The sequence below is a fragment of the Candoia aspera genome, chromosome 2 (assembly GCF_035149785.1).
Source record: "Candoia aspera isolate rCanAsp1 chromosome 2, rCanAsp1.hap2, whole genome shotgun sequence".
In the NCBI taxonomy this organism is placed as follows: domain Eukaryota; kingdom Metazoa; phylum Chordata; class Lepidosauria; order Squamata; family Boidae; genus Candoia; species Candoia aspera.
The window spans coordinates 150,124,726-150,148,883 of NC_086154.1; the positions used below are offsets into that span (position 1 = coordinate 150,124,726).

The following is a 24,158-nucleotide window of genomic DNA, read 5'->3' on the forward strand; positions in this document are numbered from 1 at the left end:
ATTTGCCAGTTATCAATCAAGCTGGTTGCCATAATCTTGGTTTTTTTGAGGTTTAGCTGCAAGCCAGCTTTTGCACTTTCTTCTTTCACCTTCATCATAAGGCTCCTCAGTTCCTCTTCGCTTTCAGCCATCAAAGTGGTATCATCTGCATATCTGAGATTGTTAATGTTTCTTCCAGCGATTTTAACTCCAGCCTTGGATTCCTCAAGCCCAGCACGTCGCATGATGTGTTCTGCGTACAAGTTGAATAGGTAGGGTGAGCATATACAGCCCTGCCATACTCCTTTCCCAATCTTAAACCAGTCCGTTGTTCCGTGGTCTGTTCTTACTGTTGCTACTTGGTCGTTATACAGATTCCTCAGGAGGCATACAAGATGACCTGGTATCCCCATACCGCTAAGAACTTGCCACAATTTGTTATGGTCCACACAGTCAAAGGCTTTAGAATAGTCAATAAAACAGAAATAGATGTTTTTCTGAAACTCCCTGGCTTTTTCCATTATCCATCGGATATTGGCAGTTTGGTCCCTAGTTCCTCTGCCTTTTCTAAACCCAGCTTGTACATCTGGCAATTCTCACTCCATGAATTGCTGAAGTCTACCTTGCAGGATCTTGAGCATTACCTTACTGGCATGTGAAATGAAGAATTGAAATAAACTTCACAATTCGTATTCTCTAAAGGTCTCAGTCTTGAGCCTCAGATCCATCTACAAAAAGGATAATAGTCTCCTTCAAGGTTGATGTAAACCTCACATGATAATCTATAGGAAGACACATAGAAATATTAAATATTTCTGCAGGGTGGAAAAAATGTATAACAGTAACCAATTAATCAGTAAAACAAACATTCTCTAACACAGCCTCAGTCTGGCATCCTCTTGATACGTTGGAATACAACTTTCACCATCCCCAGCCAGCTCTGCTAGTAGATGACAGCATTTAGCTCTACCTTCCATTCTTTCTGCCTAACAGAACATCTGAAAAGGCACAAATGCAAATCAGGCGGTTTTGTTTTCTCTGGCCACTTTCAGTATTTAATCTGGGAACTGGCAAGGAGGATGTTATCTGGAAGGCTTAAATAAAGTTACACTACATTCTCATATACATAAACGAATTACATAATTCAGTCTGACAACAACTCAGCTGAAGCATTTGCCACATCTAGCAAAGGGCTAATTTGGCAAATTGAGACTTCGGTTGCTACAAATAGAAGCTTCTGGTACTATCACAAGACATGTAAGTATTCTGCATCTTCCCCCTTAAGCAATTTTTGTGGAAGGAAGACTGAAAAGTGCGCTCAGGGGAGGCTTTTGGGTCTTTGGACTGATGTTAAGAGTTAATGATTTGGAAGCAGCCATTGTGTGACAACAGAAGACAAGGGGAGGCAGTTTTTTTTTCCACTCTACAATGAATAGAGAGAGAATAGAAGCCTCATGTGGAAGCTTTTTTTGCTATCGAACAGCTGTCTGTTTTCTTTAGGTTTGAAAGGAAAAATGCATTTTAAAAAATGCATTATGTTCCTATGGGGTTAGTCTAGATTTTATGGGCCTGTTTAGAGAACACTTGTTGAGTGAGAGTGTAAATTTGATCAATAACAATAGTTCCTTCTGTTTCCAGAAGATGGCGATCATGTGGAGCCTATTCTATCACAGTGAATAGAGGCTATTCTACCACAGCTGAAACCACAGTAGCAGAATGGGCACTGCAGTTAGATTAATTGCTGGGCTCTGAACTCAGTGAGTGTGTGGTGGGGACTGTAAATGAGCCTTGCTTAGTGGTGTGACATCTAAATGACCCTTTATGTGCTGGGTTGCTATTTGTTGTTTGATTTGTCATTTGCCTGAATCATCATCTTTGTTTGCACTGAAAGTACCTGCAAAATATCAGTCAACCAAATTCAAATGCAAGCAGGTCAGATGCCCTTTTATACAGATCAAACTGGATGTAGACAAGTTTCTTACAAAAAATAAAAAACCTGCTTAATTTATGTGCTCCCCTCCCTGGTTTCCAAGAGGGAAGATTCCCTGAATGTTTAAAATTCATTGTATATGTAATTCCTTTATTTTGAGAATCAGTGGATAATAGAGCAACCACTATGACCTTGTTTTTCAAAGTTTAATTTTTATTATAGAAGTCACAAACTGTGCAATCCTATACAGGTTTTACAAAGGAATAAATTGCTGTTTAATGGGGCTGAAGCCCTACACTTAAATATTAGATATTAGGAAGTTAAGATAAAAAGGAGGAAATCTCCCAACTATTCATATCATGCCACTGTCATACATTTAGGCTATGATTTTAGCAAGCCACTCTCAGGCTTAGAACTTCTTCCTTTCTCCCCAATTTGCAGTATCAGACCAATAATACAGCATTATTGTGAAGACTGCAAGAAGAAAGAATGTCTGAAGTACTCTGAAAACCTGAATGCACCAAATAAATGAGAAATTATCTTGTTTGTAAAGATATTAGACAAGCAAAGTGCATCAAGGAACAGCCTACACAGATTTTAGGTAAAAAAGAAAAGCTGAAGTTCCTCTAACAACTTTGCCAGTAAAGTTTCTATCTAGAGCAAATTCAGCAACTGGATCAGTGTTGGAGATTCTGTGGCCCTCCATGTGTTGTTAAAAAATCATCATCATTCATTGCCATTGGCTGTACCTAGTGAAGGGCCACAGGTTTGCCACCCCTGAGACAATCTTTCTGTGCACAGAATTAAGCAACCTTAGTATGATTCAGAATAAAATCTGCAACCATATGCATGCTAAAAAAGCTGCAACCATATGCATGCTACGTCTTTCTCCCAAGTAAATGTGTCTAATCCAAAATATGTCAGCTGCCTCAAATCTCATACCTTAGACTGACTACAAAGTCAGTTATCATTCTGGGCTTTACTGGAAGAACAGCTCCTAATCAAACCCAGAGTAAAAATTGCACTGGACATTTCTTCTGTCACAGCACTGAATCTCCTCTATTTCAATCCCAGGTGCATTACAAAACCTGGTATATAGGCTTACTCCTCTCTGCTTGCCTTTTGGGAACTTCTTTCTGGATGTAGGGTGCTAAATCACCTCAGAATGAATGCTGGAGGCAGGTGGATCAAAACACTTTTATTTATTTTTTTAATGTTATTTCATATAGAAAAAGGTGCAGTGGTTAAGGCACTGGACTAGAAACTGGAAGATGGGGAATTCTAATCTTCCCTTAGGCAAATAAGCTGGCTGGGTGAGTCCTCTCAGCCAAATCTGTCTCACAGGTTGTTGCTGTGGGGAAAGTAGGAGGAGGAAGCACTATGTATGTATGTATGCCATGTTGAGTTCACCAAAATAAAAGTGGGATATTTGTATTTGAGAACATTTTGTGTCTTTATTGCACAGATCCACATGAAAGTGCACATGTTTGGCAATGACCAGCAAATAGTCCATCATCAGGGAGAGAAAGTAGGCATTAAAAATATTTTCCCATCATGACAGAAACTGCGTATCATTGTAACAACATTTAACCATCTATCTGCTCTTGTAAGTTGCCTATAAAGTGGCAGAAGCATGGCTCTGTAGCACCTGGCAGGCTAATTTATAATGGTGTTGCCAAATCTAGTCAGATCACAGGTAAAAAATAACCAACTTTTTGAATTTGAAGTGAGAAATGACTGGGACTTTCTTTTTCTAAAATAACTAAAAGCAAAAAAACACAGGTAAAAATGGCTGTTTGGGTTCTTAAATGAGAAGTGTGTGGCTTTGAGGGGGGAGTTTCGAAATAATCAGAAAGGAGCATTTTTATAATTAGACTTTCTTGGGGGCAGAAGATGCAGAAAATACAGCCTTTTACAAACATCAAAAGAACATTTCATTTCTGAACGGCAGATTTTGTCTCCACCAAGGATTTCAGAATTTCTTCGCACATATAGAGAGCACGAGGGACATGGAAACAACCTGCAGAGAGAAAAAGGAAAGGGTTCATCTTTCTCATCTTGCCTGATCTTCTGAAATACTCAAAAGCTCATACACCTGGCCCCCAGTCTGGTTCTTGTATGTCCTCCAAAGCCCCTTTTCACCACTACAGTACTGCCAAAATCAAAAACAGTTTCCTCTTATGGGAGGCATGAGATCCAGAAAACTATAATGTAAGCCTGTCAGCACAAAAAGGTAGACCAGACCAAGAAACCAATGCCACATAGGTCAGGAGTACTTTTACTGTAACAGCCATAGTAACAGAAACTTGGAAGTCTGAATGTGCTTCCCCCCCTCACTTCATCTTCGTGTGAACTAGGGAGGGGCTTGTCTGAGATGTTTTCTCATGTTATTTTTTTGGCCCAGGCTCAAGCCCCTCTTATCTGACCATTGCCTTATCTGACCATTGCTCTTCCTCTGTCCTTCAAGGCCATTCTCTATGCCTTCTACAAAGCCCTAAAATTGTGTATAAACTTGTTTAACCTAAAACGTTGCCTACTTCTGTCCTAAATGAAGGCATTTGCCCCTGTAAGATTTTTTAGAATTGTTATGGCTAACCCAGTCAACCTTTTCTCCCTTTTCTTTTTCCAATATCGTAATCTAGTAGTTTCAGGGGCAGACACAACGCAATATGGCAAACCGAGGCAGTCATTTTAGACAGGAAGTTTGGATGCAATGAAAGCAACATTTTTTATTTCTTCAGCAGCAGAATTATTCATAGCACTTTTTTGTCTAGATGTGTGTGTGTGTGAGAGAGAGAGACAATAGGATGAGTGGGGTTTTATTATTATTTTTTCCAGTCCAATAGAATTTTGGGGGGAAAAACTACATAAAGGAGCTCATGATTCTACTTATCAGCAGGATAACTTTCTGAAAACAGAATGGGACCAAGTTTGGTCTGGCAGAAGCCAACAAAAGGAGGATCAAATTCAAAAATAGGCCAAATCCAACAGGGGCTGCAGAGAGAACAGAGACTGAAAACATTTCCCCAACGCATCCATATGCGAGAGGCAGATGCCAACTGCTCTGTTCTTACACCTCTCTCCCTTTTCCTTCCTGGGGGGCAGCCAGAACTCTTTTTTTCCTTATTAGTATTTTCTGCAAGTCATCAGAATAGAAAGCTGCAGGAACAGACTTGGACCAAAAACTTTGGAAGAACTGTAACCAGGAGGGTAAAGTTAGCAGGGAAGCTAGGTAGAAGCATCAGGGACATTTATGTTTTTGGTATTGCTTTCCTCAATTATGTTATTCATTTTATGCTTGCACTTTCTGTCTCTGTTGATAATGATTGCTAGATTTCCTATTGCCTTCCTATAACTTGGTTTAACAATCCTATTCTTCAAATACTGTAGTCATTTAGCTATAGTAAAATATAATTTCTGTATTCATGGTTAACACCAGTGCTGGGTTTTTATACTAAGAGCATGCTTTCCACACTGCTTGGCCCTAGTCGTCCTTTTAAAGATGAAACATGGAAAGAAAAGGGATGTCTTCCCATCCAAGAACTGATGGTTCTTTAACTAACTGCCTTTGGTGGATCTTTCACCAAAAGGAACGACTACACCGTGGAGGGACGGAGTGGGTGGACAGAATCCCAAGGACTGATCTGGCAGGCTTGTGTTATGTCTTGATGGTGGACAACCTGTGACAGCAGGAGACCTCAGTAAAGGAAGCACAGACAGGAATAAGGAAATGAGTTTCAATAGAAGTTAATATCTGTAGCTCAGGGATGAATTATGGAGTTCTTGGTGCTCTCTGAGTTTGGTTGTTCGCTTACACGTGTTTCACTACCCGCTAGGTAACATCATCAGTGCGAGTCTCAGTCTCTTTCTCTCTCTCCCTAGAGACTTATACTTCTATGCAGATGGACTGTGTTTTACATACATTGCAGGGAGTTGAGAAGCACTCTTGCTTTATTACTTTTTGCATTCTATGATTGACCTCACATCCCAGGAAGAAATTTTATTTCTGCTGATTTCCCATTCACCCACCTACCTTCAGGATAAAGCCCCCCGCCAATAATTTATTTTTAAATTTTACCTTTAAATGGCCCTCCTTTGATTGTGAGAGCCACCTTGCCTTCCTGGGTCAGATAGCCAAACCATTCTCCTGCTGCTGGATCATGGAACTAAGGAATAAACAAACAAGATGTGATTATGCTAATATGGGACAACCAAAGAGCAGGATAGATGTGGAGGGCAGGATGCTGGACTAGGATAAGGGGGAACTACAGTTCAGTAGACGGCTAATATATTATCCAGGAACACATTTCATGTAGGCTATTAAGTTCAGGATACATTAAAAAGGCCCACAAATAGAAGCCACACTTTCAAAAATTACTGTTCCCCAACTCCTGCATTCTATATCATAATTTTTATTCTTTTGCATATACAGAAATGTTGTCTTTGTTTAGCAGTGCAAGTCCTTTGAGGAGACTAATAAGACAAGTGTGCAAATCTGGTAGATAGCAGGTATCTGTGATCAAGTAATAATATTGCTGTGTTGCAGAGTGATTTGTTCTGTTACAAGCAGTGACAGGATAATGAACCAGCATCCTGTTGTTGTCCCCATTATCTATTTAGGAATCCTTCCAGAATTTATGAATACTAAACCTTCATGGTGCTCTGTGCTATGAGCAGGAAGGATGTGGAAAAGCATGAAACAGCATTGTCTGCGTCTGAAGGCTGGAGATAATGGAAGAAATTACGAAAGGAATTGTCTAGCAGAGTCTGGAGGATGCCCACTCAGGGAAAAGCTGGTAATAACTTCAAGGCCTATAGAAGACACATTTAAGGCTCCTAGTCAGAAAAATAATGGGGGGGAAAAACAGACTATATTTGAAGGAAAGCCAAAGCACTCAATTTCTGCTTTGATTATGAAGCTGTGTGTCATGTTCACTGTTTCAGTGTATACAGTATACATCGTAACATTTCACATGCCATGGCGCTGACGCGCGTTTCTGTTTGGGAGGGAGCTGCTGTGAAACCTTGTACCAAGCTCTGTATCTGTGTTCATTTCAATAGAATGTCTTTGGGTTATGTGCTCTGTTCAAGGACTTTTCCCACAAACCATCAGAAACCGTTAGGAGCACCTGGGATTGTGAGCTTGGGAAGATTCTATGGGGGGAGGGATCTCATTTGCACCGAGGGTTTTTAGTTTGCATTTGGCGCGCTTTTATCATTCTCAGCTTTCTCTGTGATCCTGCATACTATTCTCTAATAAATCAGATATCTTTGGATTCCTGCTCATGAGTCTGATAGTGTTTTAGAATAGGCAATCATTACACTGTGACTGTGAAAGTGCTAGACTGGCACAGGAGAGGCCCAGTTTCAAATCCCCACCAGCCACGGAACCTCACTGAATGACTGTGGGCCATCTATTCTCTTCCAGCTCAGTCTACCTGAGAGAGAAGTTGTTGTAGGGGAAAATGGGAGGAGGAAGTGCTTCGTATGTTGCCAAAGAGCTCTAAAGGAAAGGTAGGCTCTACAGCTAAAAACTAAAGGAATACCAAACATGTTAGGGTGCTGAAGTTCTTCCAGATACTAGGAAAACAACCTATACTTACCTATGAAACCATATAATTTGGTCCATCAAGCCTAACATGGTTTGTTCTGAGTAACAGCAATTCTCCAAGGATTCATGCAGTGTCCCTATCTGTTTTCTATCCCTATCTCCCCACCTTTTTTCTAACTAACTGAAATCCACCTGTTTCTCAAGGCTAAACAGACCCCATGATTCCCAGCACTCAGTTTTCAAATGTACCTTAGCAAAGACGTAATTGGCCACCTGGTGGAATAGTTCCAGAAGCTCTTGGTCTTGAGTCTCAGCAAAACCCATCAGGAATGCAACCATGGCCTCTGTGTGTGGCCACCAAAGCTTCATTTTCCACTCTAGCTGCAGAAGAGTGTGAAAGAAAAATAGAAAACGGAGACCCTAATGGTTGGGGTGGGGGCATCTTCAGCTCTGTGGTGAAAGTAAGACTTTACGGTCCATACCTGTGTGGGGCAGAGACCATCAACGTCTTGGAAGGCAAAGAGTCCCCCATGTTCAGGATCCCAGCCTGAGTAGAATGGCTGTTTCATGAATTTGTCCACTGCCTGGGACTGCAGGTCTGAGTTGTGCTGGCGCATGGCGCAGCGGAACAAGAACCAGCCTGCTTCAATTGCATGACCTCAGAATGAAAATGAACAGGAAGGAACAATCCAAATCATTCAGAAAATCTAGCTCCTAATTACAGCCAATTCATAAGTTAGTAAAACTTAATGCTGCACATAACCTGCAGGGTTTAGAATCCTGGTTCTATGCCAGCATTCTTAACATCTCCAATAGCAAAACTGTATTTCTTATACCAATAATTATTATACTCCCTAAAGCCATGTTTTCAAAGAATATGGATCATTTGTACTATATATATGAAGCAAAAAACCTTGCAATTTTGGTGATGGTAATTATAGAGTAAGGGTAAAAAAACGCAAAGAAAAACAGCTGCGTGAAGATCTCAGCACAGAGAAAAGATCTGTCCAAGAAGCGAGACTACTTTAGGCAGCTCTGCTTTGGGTTGGAGAAATAGTATTTCTGACTTGTTCTCCATGTAAAAGAATCCCTACATATAATAACAGCAAGTTAAGCATAGCTCTGATGTGTTAGGTAGTTAAATGAGAAAAAAATACAAAAATCTAATCCCAGCCCTTGGTAGTGCTACTTCTTCACCTTACGCAATACATTTTTTAAAAAATTACATACTATAATGAAATATGGTCATCCTTTATTGTGTAAAATTTTATATACATATATACATGCATGAGAGGCTCTCATGTGTGTAATTTTTTGTCTTCTTTTCCTATTTTATTTTTTCTTTGTTATGTTTAAACAAAGAATAGAAGGTGATCTAAATTAAAACAGATTCATATATAGATATACACACACATACATACTGTATGTGCATATATATATATGAATACTGTATGTATGAATATATATATACACACACATACTTCTATAGTTTAATACAATCATATATACATGCAATATATATGCTATATACTGTATATCAAATTAGAAAGTGCAATTGCATCCTGGCCTCTGAATCACTTTTTACCAGGATTCTGCTGCCTTCCCAAACACCCTGGCAATTCTTTGCCATCTTCAGAAACGTTCTCCAGAACCGCAGCACCATTCCTCTACAAGAAAACAAGAGGAATGGCCATGTATCAGAGATGAGGCAAGCAAGTTTATGGAGGGGGAAGCTGGTCACACCCATTACTCTACCTGAACGTGACTGAGTATTCTCTGAGCAGACCAGTTGTCCAGTTCCTTGAAGCGGCTTGCAACGTCCGCATCTCCTTCTGACAGCTGATCCACCAAGTTGAGAAGCATCATAGGAACAGCCATAGAGTCATGTGGGAGAGCGCCTGCCAACTGTGGACGACCCAACTCAGAGGGATCCTCTCTCACCCAACGCACAATGGCTTCCATCATTGCAAGGGCCTCCCTCTGCCAATAGGAACACCATTATAACCACAGTTTTACCCTTCAAGCATAGAGCTTCCATTCCTGGGCTCCCTTCTGTCCCCAGAATAAACAAGGACTTAACTCTGCAGGGATGGGATGGGACTTTACAGCACAGAAGTTGCTAAACAGCATGTGGTTTGAGTCTGTCTGAGCTCCAAACAGCATAAATAGGCTTACCACATTTTACTCAAGATCTTTTTATTTATATTGGAATGGGGTGGGACGCTTCTGTACTGCCCAGTGATTCATCTATGGGAGAAATTAGTAGGACCCATAACTCTTCTTGCAGGCCACTACTTGTAGAACCAAGTATCATTCCTGCAAGACATTATTTCAGTCTTCTGAAGGGCCATTTCCCATAGAGGTCATTGTGGATATTCTTTCCCAGGTTCTATCAGTAGAACCCATGTATCCATAGAGACAGGAAGCCCATCTCTAACTGCAGCATCATGAGGTAAAGCGGGCCTAGTCAACTTATGCTGTTTTAACTATGTGCATCAGAAGTGCCTGGTTTCAGGGAAGGATGATAATCAGAGGGAAAGAGAATAAACAAGTTTGAAGACCATGGTTCTTCTCCAGCAGCCTTTCCCAACCTGGCCCCCTCCAGATGTATTAGATCGTAATTGACATAATTTTCAGCTGATCCAACCAGAGACCTGGTGGCTAAAAACAGCCCAAGAGATCTGGAGGGTGCCAGATGGGGAATAGTTGTAAGAGAGTAACAGGAACTTTGACATCCAGCTCTTCCAGTCTCACCTGATAATGAGATTCCCCTGTAGCTCGACCAAGTTCATCCAACCCAAGAACATAGAAGCACTCGCTGAAAATGGTGCGCTGGATTTTCACAGGCCGGCCATCACGGGTCAGGACAAAGGCACATTTCTGGGAAGGTGGGGCTACTCGTGCATGCTTCAGCAGGAATTCCCCACCTTGGGAAAAGAAATGGGTTTGGATAATGGTATTTCACCTCTCCTCTTGCTAGCTTGTGGCCAGAAAATAAGCTCAACTCATCCCCTCCCCTTTTTATAAATGCATCCCCTATGAAGCTCTTCACAGAAAGCCAGTATGACATGGGGGACTGAGCTGGAATCAATAACTCTACACTGAAAAAAAATCAGGCAGCTTAACTAAAAGTGTCCTGTTGCAGCTATGCAGTTCAAATATAAAGGCTTACCTTTAGGGTTGTTCTGTGGATTAATTAATGACTGCAAATGCCAAGTATTACTACTATCCAGTTTATGAGTTTCATAGAGTCCCAGAATTGTAGAGTTAATCCTCTAGCTCAACCCTCTGCAATGTGCAGGAAAACCAAGAGGTGGCTGTCCCGCCTATTCTGTAAAACCTTGATGAATCCACAACCTACTGTCAGAAAGTTTTTTTCTTCCTTTATATTTAAATGAAATCTAGATAGCTTCAACTTATATGCAATATTCTGGTCCTAGTTTCTGCGCTCATGGAAAATAGTTCTTGATCAACTTCCGTATAGTGTCCCTTTATGTGCCTATAATGTCTTCCCTCAGTTGTCTTTTCTCCAGACTGAACATCCCTTGGTCGTTTAGCCTGTCCTCATAGGATATGATCCTCAAGTCCATGTATCATCTTTGTTGTTCTCCTCTGAATCCTTTCTAGCCTGTCAATATACTTCTGGAAATGCAGGTACCCAGGATCATATACAGTACTCCAGGTCAGGTTTCACCAGTGCCAAGAAGAAAGCAATAAAGACTTCATGCATCTTTGATACATTCTTTTATTGCAGCCCAGCACTGCATTTGTCCTTCTAGCAGCTATCTCACACTATTGGCTGATGTTCAGACTATTGTCAATGACCACACCCAAGTCTTCTTCAGATGAAGTGTTTCCAATCCATAAATCCCTCATTTTGTATGTTGATCCCCAACACTCACTGCTATTCCAAAGCATTAGTCCTTTCCAGCTCTTCCCTAACATCCACCTGTCAAAGAGTTCAACCCATCATAAATTTTGAAAACTTATCCTGCACATCAAGGCTTCCCAATTAGTTTAAGGCCGTTGAACATCTTTAATTTTCAAAGTATGTTGCAGGCACTTCCTCAAAGTGAGGGCCATAGTTATCTTCAGAACACCTATTTACCAAAAGGCAAATGAGGGAGTTTCTCATTTCATCACATCCCCTTAAATCTTTTAGGATACACTGAACCATCTAAGCTCTCTTTCCTGGATTGTGAACACACTTCCAAACAAAGTGCTTGGTTGCAGCCTCCTATAATTTTTTATTTTCTAAGAATGCTTTGGGGCTGTATGCTGAGCCCATAGACATTCTCATCAATAAGTTATGACTGAGGATAGCACTTTTGGAAAATCCTAACTTCTCACTTTATTTTCATTAAAATAAATTAAAATGGGTGGGTCAAGGGAGATTGGCTAGAGGCTGATAACATAAACATAGCAAGGAAAGTTACCTGCTTTGGCTGCCTCTAGGAGTTCAGGACGCTGGAATCTTGGTACTTTTCGATATAACCGGCTATACATCCATACCTTGGAGGGAAAGGATTGCAGAAATCCAAGTGAGTTCTCTGGTAGGGGTCACCACCCATCGTCTAACCAAATGTGGTAAATCTTTTTCTTGCCAAGACCTGTTCCTTTGGATGAATGAGAAAACAACCGGGCCTGCAGCCCAACACAAATAGAGTCTACAGGATTGCTCTGCTCTCTCTTTCTCCCATTCCCTACAACATTTTTCCCCTTCCAGGATTAATGCCTGCCTTCTGCTTAGTACTGAAAAAGGTGCTGGGATGTGCTTGCTCATTCTTTTTTTATCCGTTCAATTGTGTCCGATTCTTGGAGACTGCCTGGATGAGTCCCTGCGGTTTTCTTGGCAAGGTTTTTTGGAAGTGGCTTGCCCTTGCCTCCTTCCTAGGGCTGAGAGTGACTGGCCCTTCATGCCTAAGGTGGGACTAGAACTCATGGTCCCAAGGTTTCTAGCCTGACGCCTTACCACTACACTAAACTGGCTTGCTTTATTCATTAACCAGCCCTGCATTTAACTTCTAAAGTAGGGAGGAGGAACCTGTGGCCCTCCAGATGTTGCTAATTACAATTTCTTATTGGCTGGGGCAGTTGGAAGTTGTAGTTCACCAACATCTGGAGGGCCACCAGTTATTCTATCCTGTTCTAAAGAAATATGTGAGAGCTCAAGACTTGCTTGAAAATACTACACTGAAAAACATTTTCCTGAATCTCAGTGTTCCCACAATCTGCTAAACTTCTTACTCTGCTTTTTATGCATCTGCTTAACCAAAACCTTAAGCTTACCCATGCCATCCAAGCTCATAGTAGCCATCAACCTGGGTTTATGGAAATCAAAACGTGTAACATTTAATAAGCCTTATTTCAAATTCTAATCTCTTTAAACCCAAAATTATGGCTGCTCCAGGTTGAAAGAATGTGGTATGTCTATAACTTTGGTTAAAGAGCCACACACAATTAAAAGTAGCAGCAGACGCTCCTACTTTTTGGCTTAATTTACCAGTGCGCAAAACAGCAATGGGAAAGGATGGGCAGAATCTCTCTAGTATTAAAGGCAAGACATGCCACATTTTTCATATGTACTTGAATCTTTTTACTTTTTTACTTCATTCATTCCATGTGAATCACAAATTCCCAAGGCTCAAATTTCCCTGATTGTACTAGGGAGGCTTGCCTGACAGATCAGTTGCCTCAGTTTACCTTCCCAACTTTCAATGGGGATAAAACCAGAAAATCTGAAAATTACCTGTCGGCCTTGCAACCAGACGTATTTCAGATCATCATAAACTTTTCCAGTCTGGTCCAGACATGTAAAGAACCCTCTGGAGAAAAAAAGGGGGAACAGCAGTTAGAATCAGGAGGGGACTGAAGTTTCCTTAGCTTGGTTTCCAGAAGTATTATACTACAACTCCCAGAATTCCTAGCCAGCAAATTAAGTGTCTCTGAGAAAGAGAGGAGGAACTAAAGAGTGATTCACAGAAGGAGCACTAACAGGGCAGTTAGCAATAATTTTTCAAATGAAGGCACCTATAGCTGGCTTCTTCGAGTGGCAAGGGAAATCATTTATCTTAGCAAATTTTGGATACTGTTGAGGACAGAGAGAGCTGATCCACACATTGTGCTAAGTCATTGTTTCCTTATCCATGTTTTGCTGAAGAAACCCCCTTCAGTGATGTTCATAGAAAGCACTAACCACAAGCAAAGTATAAATTAAGCATAGCATGATGTGTGAAAACAACCACAGCCAGATCTAATATTTGGAACACCACAAATTGCTGGACATTAATGCCCATTATTCCTGATTACCAGTCATGCTGGCTGGGACTGCTGAGAGCTACAAACCCACAGTGGCTGGGCTATATGGGAACAGGATCCCACTCCTTGTCCTAAGAAGGTCTCTTACTGCATCCCTTGCATTTTAACAGAGTTTGCTAAAATAAATAAATAAGCAGCAGCAACAGTAGCACACATACAGCTCACATTCATTTCAAGTAAGGTTTTGAAAAATTCATTTTAAGAATAGGTTATATTCACATCACGCTCTCACGCGTGGTTATCTGAACTACCATTTACTCAACTCAAGTCTCCGAATTCACACGACACTGTACTATACTATACTATAAACCCACCGCATACAAAACCTAAGAGTTGCTTTTCACAGATCGAAGCTCACCCATATTCCTTATCATGGGAATGCCGTAGCCAAAAATCCACCACCGAGTCCAGTTCTTGAGAGATCAGTTCGTGCCAGCTGTGCAGCGTTTTCTGGCAATCCATTTCTGCGGCTTGCTCGGCTCTGACAAACCCAGAGATTTAACTGCTGTTCCTGCTGGTGGAAAAAAACCATGTTTCAGCACATTCCCGTAGGGGACCCAGATTTTTTTTTTTAAAATCTAGCAAAAGTTTTGCAGCCAATTGGTGAGTCGCTGATCATATGATTTCCCCGAGTCACCTGATTCTAGTCCAGCGGGGTGGGAAGTGGGGGGGGGTTGATTTGTTGAAGTTTTCTGTAGTTTTTAGAACCTTTTAACCCTAAAATTGCTGTGAACTGTTCCAGAGCCTGGCAGTATAACAACAACAAGCAAGACAGTTGCTATCTTGCGCCTTTAATTACCATGCCAGTTGTACATAAAACTTCCCCTTCTACAATCTACACAACTGTTAAGGGCGCAGAAGCCGACTCTTTGCGTTTAGCATTTTAAAGCATTTCGGGAATCCGTGGAGGGTAACTGATTACCCATACTGGGGGTGGAGACTAATCTGAGAAACAGCAGTTGATTTAGGGGCGGGCAACGAAGCTCTCTTCCATTGACAGATCGTTCTCGTGATTGTGTGAAAATCAACAAGGCGTCTTCCACTTCTAATGATTTCGTAATGGTGACAACCGGAGGTGTTTTTTTTTTTCCCAGTCTAAAATTAGGGCTGGTGAAAACAAGAAAGATGGTCGAGAAACGGGAGGAGATTTGTGCGAGAGTGTCTGCGCAGAGATCTCCCTCCCCTTTTTGGCTTCCTGAAACTTTACGCAGCTGTCTTCCGCTGTCGGACTTCAGCTATGTGAAAAACCATGTATCATATTCATCTGAAAAGACGGAGATCCTAGATTTAAACTGAGCCCACCACTCCCAATGAGATAGATGGGGGGGGGGGATCTCCCTGACTGCATTCTCACCGAATCTAAGACGACGAGCTCTCCCATTTTTAAAATAAATGGGGGGGGGGGCATCCCTGACTATAGCCAATACTGACTGGGCAGGACAGAATTCCTCCCCACGTTACAAATGCAAAAGACCCGTGTCTTCCTTTGCACATAGGCACAATTCCAACACAGAGCGCACTTCTGTATCAGAAGTCAAATACAGGCTTGCCCATGCACCACAGTGCATGACAGATTCATTTATGGGTTGCAATTTGTTAATTTGTATGTGGCATGGACAGCCAGGACAGCTCATATTCTGCCTTCTTGGAAAGACATGCATGCATTTCTGACTCATGATAGTGTGCACAAGACATTTCCATGCCTAATCTATACAGTTCAAGCCACATCAACAGATATCCCTTTTATTTTATTTATTTATTATTTTCTCACTACTTAATACATATTAAAATCTTTTAGGGCATTTTAATTTATAAAACCTATGGAAAGCTGTAAGCTCTTTGGGGCAGAGATGGATCCCTTGTTCATTCTTATATTACACAAATGCCATGTGCTGTAATATCAGAGGGGTTGTTCCATCGTTTTAGAAATGGTGTCCCATATATTTCAAATGTATGCATGGGTATTTCTGTAGTAGAAAGTAAAAAGTATACCACTTTAGCTTACTATACCCTAAAGTTTGTCCAGGATTGAGCCAAGGGTCTCAATTAAATCTTAAGCACCACCACTCCCATGATCATTCTAAGTTGTTCAAAAACTTTTTACAAGCGTGATTTTGTTACAACGCTTATAACAATCCTGTAAGGTAAACTACAGATAGTCCTTGCTTAATGACCACAATTGAGACCAGAATCTCAGTTGCTAAGCAAAGCACTCATCAAGTGAATCTGACCAGATTTTATGACCTTTTTTGTGGTGGTCATTAAGCAAATCACCATGGCCGTTATATGGACCATGCGGTTGTTAAGTGAATCATGTGGCTCCCCATTGATTTTGCTTGCCAGAAGCCAGCTGGGAAGGTCAAAAATGGTGATCACGTGACCACAGAATGCTGCAACAGTCATAAATGGGAACCAATTGCCAAGCACCAAATTGTGATCATGTGACCACAGGGACATTGTGATGGTCATAAGTGTGGGCACTGGTTGTAAATCTGAAACATCACTAAACAAATGGTCATTAAGTGAGGACTACCTGTATTATTACTACTGCTAAGATCATGTGGGGCAGATTGGGATGGGCAAAGCTGAAAAACAGAGAGGAACAAGGCAAGCCTATGCGCTGTGAAGGGAATCTGTTAAGGGCACACTTTCCTGTGTGACAGCCTTCACAGCAGGACACTTGGCACCCCAGTTCAGCCAAATTATTTTGGCTCCTGGGGAAGAATTGCATGCATTCCTCTCCCTGTCCTTCCCCCTTTCCTGGCAGTTAATATGCAGTAGTGAACTCATTGCTTTTTCTTGATAACCCAAGTGAGTGGCCTGAGGCAATTGCCTCCATCTGCCCAAGGCCAGCCCAAGATTTTGCTGTTTAAGGCAAAGACAAAGGTGGCCCACCCCACTGTATGCATAGTAGGAGCCAACATGGATTAGCACCTCCGAACCTTCAGCTCGAAACAGCTTGATAACATCCTCCACTGCACCTTGATTTAGAAGTGTGGTGTTCTGTCCTCCAAGGGAAGGGATTTTCAAACAAATGACCAGGAGGTCGCCATTCCTGGCCCTCAAAATCTGGTGAATGCCTCAGCCAAATGGCACATGCCACTTGGAACACAGGTTGTATTCTGCCATGTGATGACAGAAAGCACTCTGCACTTGCTCAGGAGGTATTTAAACGTTCTTCTGTGCTCTCAGGGCTCCAGGAATAAGTGCTGAGACCTGCTACTAGGGTTCGGCCATCCCAGAATATTGCATTTGTAGCCAAAGGAAGATCCCAGCGGTTCTCTTCCTTTGGCCAGCTGCCTCTTCCCGGCCATCGAAGCCGGCGGCTGCTGGGAGAAACCGGAATGCCCTTTTCCCGGCAAAAGAAAAAGCCGGGGATTTCATTCGGGGAGCCCCTGCCCGGCCCTGGAGTTCCAGCAGCGGCAGGTGTGGCTGCTTTTGCGCGCTCGCAAACACATTCGCTTGCTCCTGGGAGGAAATTGTGAGGAACTCCCTCTTCTGGGCAGCGCCTTCCCTCCCTCGGAGTTTCAGGAGCGAACAGGTAGCCCAGTGCCCTCGGAGTAAGGTAGCCACGGGGGAGTGGGCTCGGGCGCGGAAAGGAATCGGACAGAGATGAGACGCCACCAAGTTTTCCTCTAGGCTATTGATTTCCCACTGCCGTCGTGAGAAAGGCGACCGGATTCCGGGGAAGCCCACCTCTGGGCCAGGTGATGTGGCAGAGCTGCGAGTGAGTCCTGCCTGATCCCTGAACTTCTCTCTCTCCAGGTTCTGGCGGAGACGTCCCATGTTCAGACGTTCACACCTCAAAATCCTGCTTATTGGGAATTCAGGGTAAGCCACCGACACCACGATCGCTTTTGGCGGGAGGGCGCGCCGCGCGGATATTCCGTGACCTCCCACCCCGGGGAAAGGCAGAGCCCGCAGAGCGCGCGGGAATGAGGAGCCCAGCCTCTGTTTGCTGAGTGGGCGTGAAGGCTGAAATAAAGGCACCGGCTGCCTCTCAGAGAGGCGGCAGCTTTGGAGGCTGAGGTCACGTCCCTGTCCCGGGGAAGCGATCTGAGGGCTTTAAGATGTCTGGACTTCAACGCTGGCTGGGGAATTCTGGGAGTTGAAGTCGCCAAGGTTGAGGAACGCTGCTCTGAGTACAGCATGAAGGTGCCCGGCACTTTTTCTTCCATGTGCTCATAACGTTGTCTTCCTCTCATTCCTAACTCTAGCTAAAGCAGATTAAAATAGCCTTTTATAAAACTGTGCAGAACGTCAGTGCACCAACCATTCTGTCCATGGATTTAGTCGGGACGCAGCCCCCAAACCCAAGTCTGGTCCGAGCAGAAGTGTTTGGGGTGGGAAGAACAGGAAAAAGGCAAGGCCAGCAGCAGCAGCAGTAGTTCAGGAGAGGAAAAAGGAAGGTGATGGGAAGATTGGCGGGCCACTGTGCGCATGCCATGCCGGGGAAGACGGGGCCAAAGAACCCCACCTGGCATTACTTGGCCTTTGAGTCCTCCATGGAGGAGGATGAAGAAGAGGGGGATTCAAAACACAAAGCAACTAAAATGATTTCACCCACAGCGTTCATGAGGAGTCTGGTAGCACTTCTTCCGACTAACACATTTTATTAAAAGGCATAAGGTTTTATGAGCTACAGCTCACTTCATCAGATGCATAGAGTGGCTGGAATGCTGCAAGATTTAAATTGGAGGGAGGGAGTGGAAAGATAGATTATGCAGATGCAGGTGAGACAAATTATAAATATCTTATCAATTAACAATTGTATTGTATTAAAAACCCATTGCATTTGTTGAGACTTTTGGAGATAGCCTGAAATCTTTTGATGTGAGTTTAGCAATTGTGCTGTTAAGGTCTCTCTTTTTCCCAGAATGGTTGTACTGAGATCTGCAATTTATTTATTTTTTAATTTCTATAGCCTCCTATTTCAACCAAGTGACTTTGGGCAGCAAACAATGAGTGTCCTGGGAGGCTGAAATACTCCTCTGATACTACTTTGTCCATCAAAAGGATTAATGAATACAAGTCTGACCTCAGGACTCAAACTTGTATTCATTAATTCTTTTGCACAAAGTCTGCCCTATGTGGTATTGGAGATGTGGAATTGTGCCCCAATTGACCATCTGTCTAAACGGAGGGAGGAATCACAGGAGTAGAAAATATTGCACTTGGCAACTCTTAACAGTCCCAGACAATATGGCTAATGACCAGGGGTGATGAGAGTAGAGTCAAAAACAGCTAGAGGGTATTGTATCAGTGAAAGCAGGGAGGTTTCAGTTTTTCCTAACAACGATGGCACTGAAAAGGAAAGATTTTCAGGAATGCTACCCTATTTGTCTATCACTGCTGCAGAGTTTTGCAGCAGTGACAAATGGTTTAAAACATACCATGGATCTCTCTCATCTGTTACACTGTTGGCAGAGTTGTGCATAAATTTGTCTCTTGTAACTGCTACAAACCTATTAACTCAGCTGTATAACCTTCAGCCCCATGCTTCTGATACCTTCTCCCATTTAGGATTTGAAAGGATTCTTCCCTCCGCTGCAGTCAGTGGCCAGGTATCCTTCGAAGAAGTGTTTTTGGTCTTCCTCTAAGGAATTAAGCTGGCCTGCTTCCTTGAAGCCCTGTGCTCAGCTTATCTGGGTGCACATTGCTCTTTATACAAACCTGTGTGTGCTGTGTTTAAGCCTGCCAATCTTCAAATGATTTTATTTTGGGAGGGTTAAGTTAAATTAGCTGCTTGTTTCTAGCAGTAGCAGAAAGTTATTTTGAAGAATGCCAAGAATCTGAAGGCCAGTTCAAATAGCTTTGGTAATCCTTTGGAAGGGCAGCCCAGTGCAAGAGATGTGGATTGTTACAAATATGCAAAATTCATCACCACAATGAAACCCCCCCAATCTGGTGTATGTATGTGTGCTGAGACTGTAATACTTGGAATTACCAACAGTCATGCTGGAAATCCTAGCACACTTAAAATATTTGTAGCTCAGGGTTGAACGGTGGAGTCCTTGGTGCTCTCTGAGCCTCGTTTTCTTATAGACATTCCATTGCTTGATTAGGTAACATCATCAAGACACTGAAGATATTGCCTAGGCTGGCAATGCAATGTCTGCAAGAAGACTCACAGAGCACCAAGGACTCCACAATCCTAGCACAGTTTGAGGAAACTAAAGTGGAACATGCTTATATATAATATGTCCCTCTACTATAGTACTAGAGTATAATAGTATATTGAGAGGGCAAACTGGTAACTACTTATCTGTGACTAAGAGATGGATATCAATTCAATTTACTTCTAAGAAGAAACACACAGAATTCTTTTTCAAATTTACTTTTACTAATCATAGGGGCAAAGAACTGGCTTGGATGCTAAAATTCCTTGAAATCCTAGTCAGTCCTTCTAAAGTACTTACACTGGCATTTAAAAATGGGTTGATTAAAAAAAAAAACTGTCTCCAGGAGCATTTCTTGCAGTTGCTTCTCCTATTGAAATAAATAGGGCTTCAGAAAATTTAAAATTGGCTGGACCGTATCCCCTTTTCAGCAGAAAATTTATTGCTAAAAGGGATATTGGTATGCATTTGGTATCATTCATCATGAAGGTACCAAAATGTAAAAAGAAAACATGGATGTACTGTAAGATCTTTTTATTTTGGTGGGACAGGAAGCATAGTTAAAATTAGTTTAACGCTTCATCCTCAGAGAAAGTAATTTTTTTTTAACATTGAGATTGTTTCAGGTAAAGTGCATTTTAAGTTATTCGTAAATTCAGAATACTGCATCTCAACTAAACTCTCTGAATAGGATTGGTTTTCTTCTTCTGCATCTGATTTTGCTACTGTAGTTTGGCTGTTATAGTATTATATAAATTTTCTTAATAAGCTAAAAGGGGATTCTTCCCTCTTTTACAGGTAGGAGCCTATCCTTTGGAGTATTTTAGTTTAAGAAATGGTATTTCGATTACCTGATTTAACATGATATTGTTGCCTGCATTTTATCAGGCATTCCCTCTGCAAGTCTTCCCCATCATACCCTCAAACCTTTGGGATTATGAAGTCATGCTGGCTGGGATTATGAGAAATCTTGAGTGGGTTGGGGAGGCTGCCCCCCATCTTTTCAAGCCTGTTTATATTTATTCATTGCACTTGGAATCCAAAATGGTTTGTGTCTCCCAATTCTATCCCAACGGTTCTGTGAGGTAGGTTGGTTTGAGAATGATTGGCTTAATGTTGGTCAATGAGCTCCATGGTTGACTGGGAGCTTCAGGAAGTTCACCAGGGTATTCAGCTTTTTCTCCCCACTGGCCATCCCTCATGGGCCATGGTTCCCATGGTTACAGCACTCTTGAATCGTCATGCAGTGCAGTTTGGGAGTGTAGGAAACGATGCTCTTCCTTACCAGAAACCAGTCCTCTGTTGGTTAATGGGAGGACGGGTGACTGGCCTGCTCTCAGGATCTGATGCCAGCATTGCTTCCTTCTCCACAGGGTGGGCAAATCTGCCCTGATGAACCAGTATGTTAACAACCGCTTCAGTAGCCGCTTCAGAGCCACTATTGGAGCAGACTTCCTCAGCAAAGAAGTGCACGTCGATGGCCGCTCCCTGATAGTGCAGGTAGGCCTAACAGGAGGCCAAATGCTGACTACCCTGGCACTTGAGCCAACATCAATGTTAATCTTCTGTCCCCACCACTGAATAGCCCAACTTCAGAGCACCAAGCCCATCCTTTGCATGAATCTCTATATAGCCAAGAGGATCCTGTATACAACCCCTCACATGCACGAACGAAATGGTGCCAGCAAGCCAGACTAAGTATCAAAAATCAAAGATCCTAAGGGGTAACCAAAAATGCAAACAAAAAATTCCTACCGTAGTTTTGGGGGAGGGGGGAAGAATCTACAACAGCCCCGTAAGTAAGGATGTGTTCAGTGTGCACACAATGGTAACTGTTGGGGTGTGGATGGCAGAATGTTAAAAAGTAAAAGTAAAAAAAGCTCAACTGCCCCTATTTGTTTGGTGAACTGGGAAACTCCATGTTAAAAACTTTTGTGGAAACGTTCCACTTGTCTTACGTTGAAAGACAAACGTGCAGTACGTGTTATGTCTGTGGCCCACTGTGACTTCCATCAGAACAGGGGTTTACTTACTATCACAGATACCTCTAATATACAAAATCTTCCCTCCATATAGCCTATTGTTTTGCCATGAGGAATATTCTAGATGTGGATATAAAAATAATAATAAACATAGTTGCTTCCTGCTTTGTTCATTTTCTTATTTCTAAATATATAGCTATCTCAAATAAGCAATAGCCCAATTCTTAGGAACTTACTTCAGCTGTAGTATCTAATCTACCTTGGCTGGCCATGCTGGCTGTGGCACATGGAAGCTATGATACAACACCTCTGCAAGATGGGTCTACTTAAAAGTGCTTATAGTTTACACCCATGACAAGGGCCTTACAGCTCCCCAAGCAAAGGAAGTAGCTGAAGCAAAACTTTCATTGCTTGTGTTCTGACCATTCTCTGAGCTAATGTTAACAATTGCTCCATGCCAGGTTTTATTACAAAATATCAAGACTTGGCACCATAAGCTAAAATTCCTTTCACTCGCACTAAAAAAAAAAAAAAACACGATCTAGAGAAAGCTAGAGCGCTACAGAAAAAGGCACAAACCTTCCCAAACTAGATACACACCCCTAGCCTTTTCCCTGCTGTTATCAACTCATCTTGTTCAAGAAGAATGTCCAACCTGGCCAGTCTGTGTGGGCATTCAACGATTTAAAAATGTATTCATTCTGCACTAAGGTGCTCGTCTATGGCAAGGAGAGTTTAACTCAGCCTGTAGTGATGTACTTTCTGCCTACTTAAATTTCTCAGCACTTGAGGAATCAGACCTTCTCTCTCTCTCTCTGCCTCAAGATCTGGGATACAGCTGGCACAGAAAGGTTCCACGCCCTGGGGACCGCCCTTTATCGGGGATCCGACTGCTGCCTGCTCGTCTTTGATGTCGCATCTGTCTATTCTTTTCAAGCCCTCGAGAAGTGGCACAAGCAGCTCTTGCTGCAGATTGAGCCAGAGGAAGAACCTACTTTCCCCATTGCCATCATTGGAAACAAGACTGACCTGGAGAACCGTGAGGTACATACTCAGCATGAGACTGGGAGAACAATAGATTGGAGCTGCAGTACTGTGCAAGAGCTCACATAGCACCCAACCTAAGTATGGGGGGAGCAATTTAAGGATTAAGAACAGGGACTTTGTATGGTGGTCCTGCAGAGCCTTGAGTGAAGAATCTGGATAGGTCTTGATGATCAATGCAAACGAAGAACCCAAAGGAGAGGTTTTACATTCGTAGGTTCTAGTTTTAGTTAACAGGGCTGCAGACAGGACTGGGAAGAGAGCAAAGTATGAAGGTATCCTGTCTTTAAGCAGGTCTCTTCAGAGGAAGCTGAATTGTGGAGCAGGCTTCATGATGCTACCTACTTTGAAACCAGTGCCAAGACAGCTGCCAATGTTCAGGAGGTGTTTGAGTGGGCCATACGGGCTGTACTGAAGAACGTAAGGAACCTGTTCCCTCCACTTGTGATTTTAAAAGCCTTAAAGTATGGCTATTCCTTTTTACAGCTCCTGGATACACCAGCAGTGTGCCATCAAAATATGCTGGCAAATGTAGTAAGTGACACAGCTTTGTCATAAAAAAAAAAAAAGGGCAGTAAGAAATGCATTAAGCCTCCAGTAAGGATAACAGACTCATTCTACTTTTAAGTGTCCAAGGAATAAAAGGAAGAAAAGGGGAAGAGAGGGAAAGCTTTCATCCTTCTTTAGGCTGAAAACACATTAATATAATATGCTACCTCCAGCCACAATAGGTGTCACCTGTGCTTTTTAAGACTACACCCTTTGTGAGAGGAAGCAATTCCTGCATCAGGGCAGTGCTTCATATGAGACCCCATTTCTCACTCGCACTGATCACCTCCTCGGTTTCATTTCAGCGCAGGGTACCTGAAGAGCCACAGCTCAACTCTGTTCACCTAGAGACCAGGCCGCCAGAAGGGGCACATCGGGAAAGGTGTGGTTGCTGATGAGCCCAAATGCAGATGGGAAGATTTTTTGTCACTGCGGATGTCTGACATGATGCAACGAGCAAGAATAGGAAGTCACCCCACAGCACAGTGACAAAGGTTCTGCCAACCCTGCAGCATGTCACTTTGGTAGCTGGATCCCATGCTAAGATTTGTGGCCTTCTGGAAGAGGGACCTGGATCGGATGCTGGATAGTCCTTATCCAGACACTGGGAAATAAATCTCAATCTGATACTTTTTAGTGACAGAAAACAGGTATTGTCTAGTCCTTTCATAAGGAGAAAAGGCTAT

General features: G+C 42.5%; 2 protein-coding genes across 4 annotated transcripts; one reads left to right on the forward strand and one right to left on the reverse strand.

Moving 5' to 3' along the window:
• Positions 1–1,217: 1,217 nt before the first annotated feature.
• Positions 1,218–24,119, forward strand: LOC134490899 (ras-related protein Rab-7a-like). 3 transcript variants are annotated; one of them, XM_063294264.1, is made up of 6 exons: positions 1,218–1,236; positions 17,544–17,609; positions 21,271–21,397; positions 22,705–22,923; positions 23,215–23,343; positions 23,778–24,119. In XM_063294264.1, coding segments are annotated over exons 1-6 (633 nt in total). In that variant the 5' UTR covers positions 1,218–1,234; the 3' UTR covers positions 23,868–24,119. The 3 variants fall into 3 exon arrangements, with proteins under 3 accessions (XP_063150334.1, XP_063150335.1, XP_063150337.1); XM_063294265.1 differs by having other exon boundaries at positions 23,218–23,343; XM_063294267.1 differs by lacking the exon at positions 1,218–1,236 and adding an exon at positions 17,339–17,440.
• RENBP (renin binding protein) lies at positions 3,338–14,389 on the reverse strand. Its single transcript, XM_063294240.1, has 10 exons — positions 14,137–14,389; positions 13,210–13,285; positions 11,897–11,972; positions 10,215–10,387; positions 9,216–9,440; positions 9,046–9,127; positions 7,943–8,118; positions 7,710–7,841; positions 5,988–6,075; positions 3,338–3,929 (listed from the first exon to the last, which is right to left on the reverse strand). Exons 1-10 carry the CDS (start codon positions 14,238–14,240, stop codon positions 3,844–3,846), a joined length of 1,218 nt encoding a protein of 405 aa, XP_063150310.1. The 5' UTR covers positions 14,241–14,389; the 3' UTR covers positions 3,338–3,843.
• Positions 24,120–24,158: the final 39 nt, after the last annotated feature.

Bases quoted from the DNA above. Each gene is read 5' to 3' on its own strand.
- LOC134490899 (XM_063294264.1), top strand. The intron at 17,610-21,270 runs GTAAGCCACCGA...CCTTCTCCACAG, and splicing joins CTGCTTATTGGGAATTCAGG to GGTGGGCAAATCTGCCCTGA. The intron at 23,344-23,777 runs GTAAGGAACCTG...GTTTCATTTCAG, and splicing joins TACGGGCTGTACTGAAGAAC to CGCAGGGTACCTGAAGAGCC.
- RENBP (XM_063294240.1), bottom strand. From the start codon at position 14,240: ATGGATTGCCAGAAAACGCTGCACAGCTGGCACGAACTGATCTCTCAA. The intron at 9,441-10,214 runs GTGAGACTGGAA...TCCTATTGGCAG, and splicing joins CAGGGGAATCTCATTATCAG to AGGGAGGCCCTTGCAATGAT. The intron at 9,128-9,215 runs GTAGAGTAATGG...GTTTTCTTGTAG, and splicing joins GAATACTCAGTCACGTTCAG to AGGAATGGTGCTGCGGTTCT.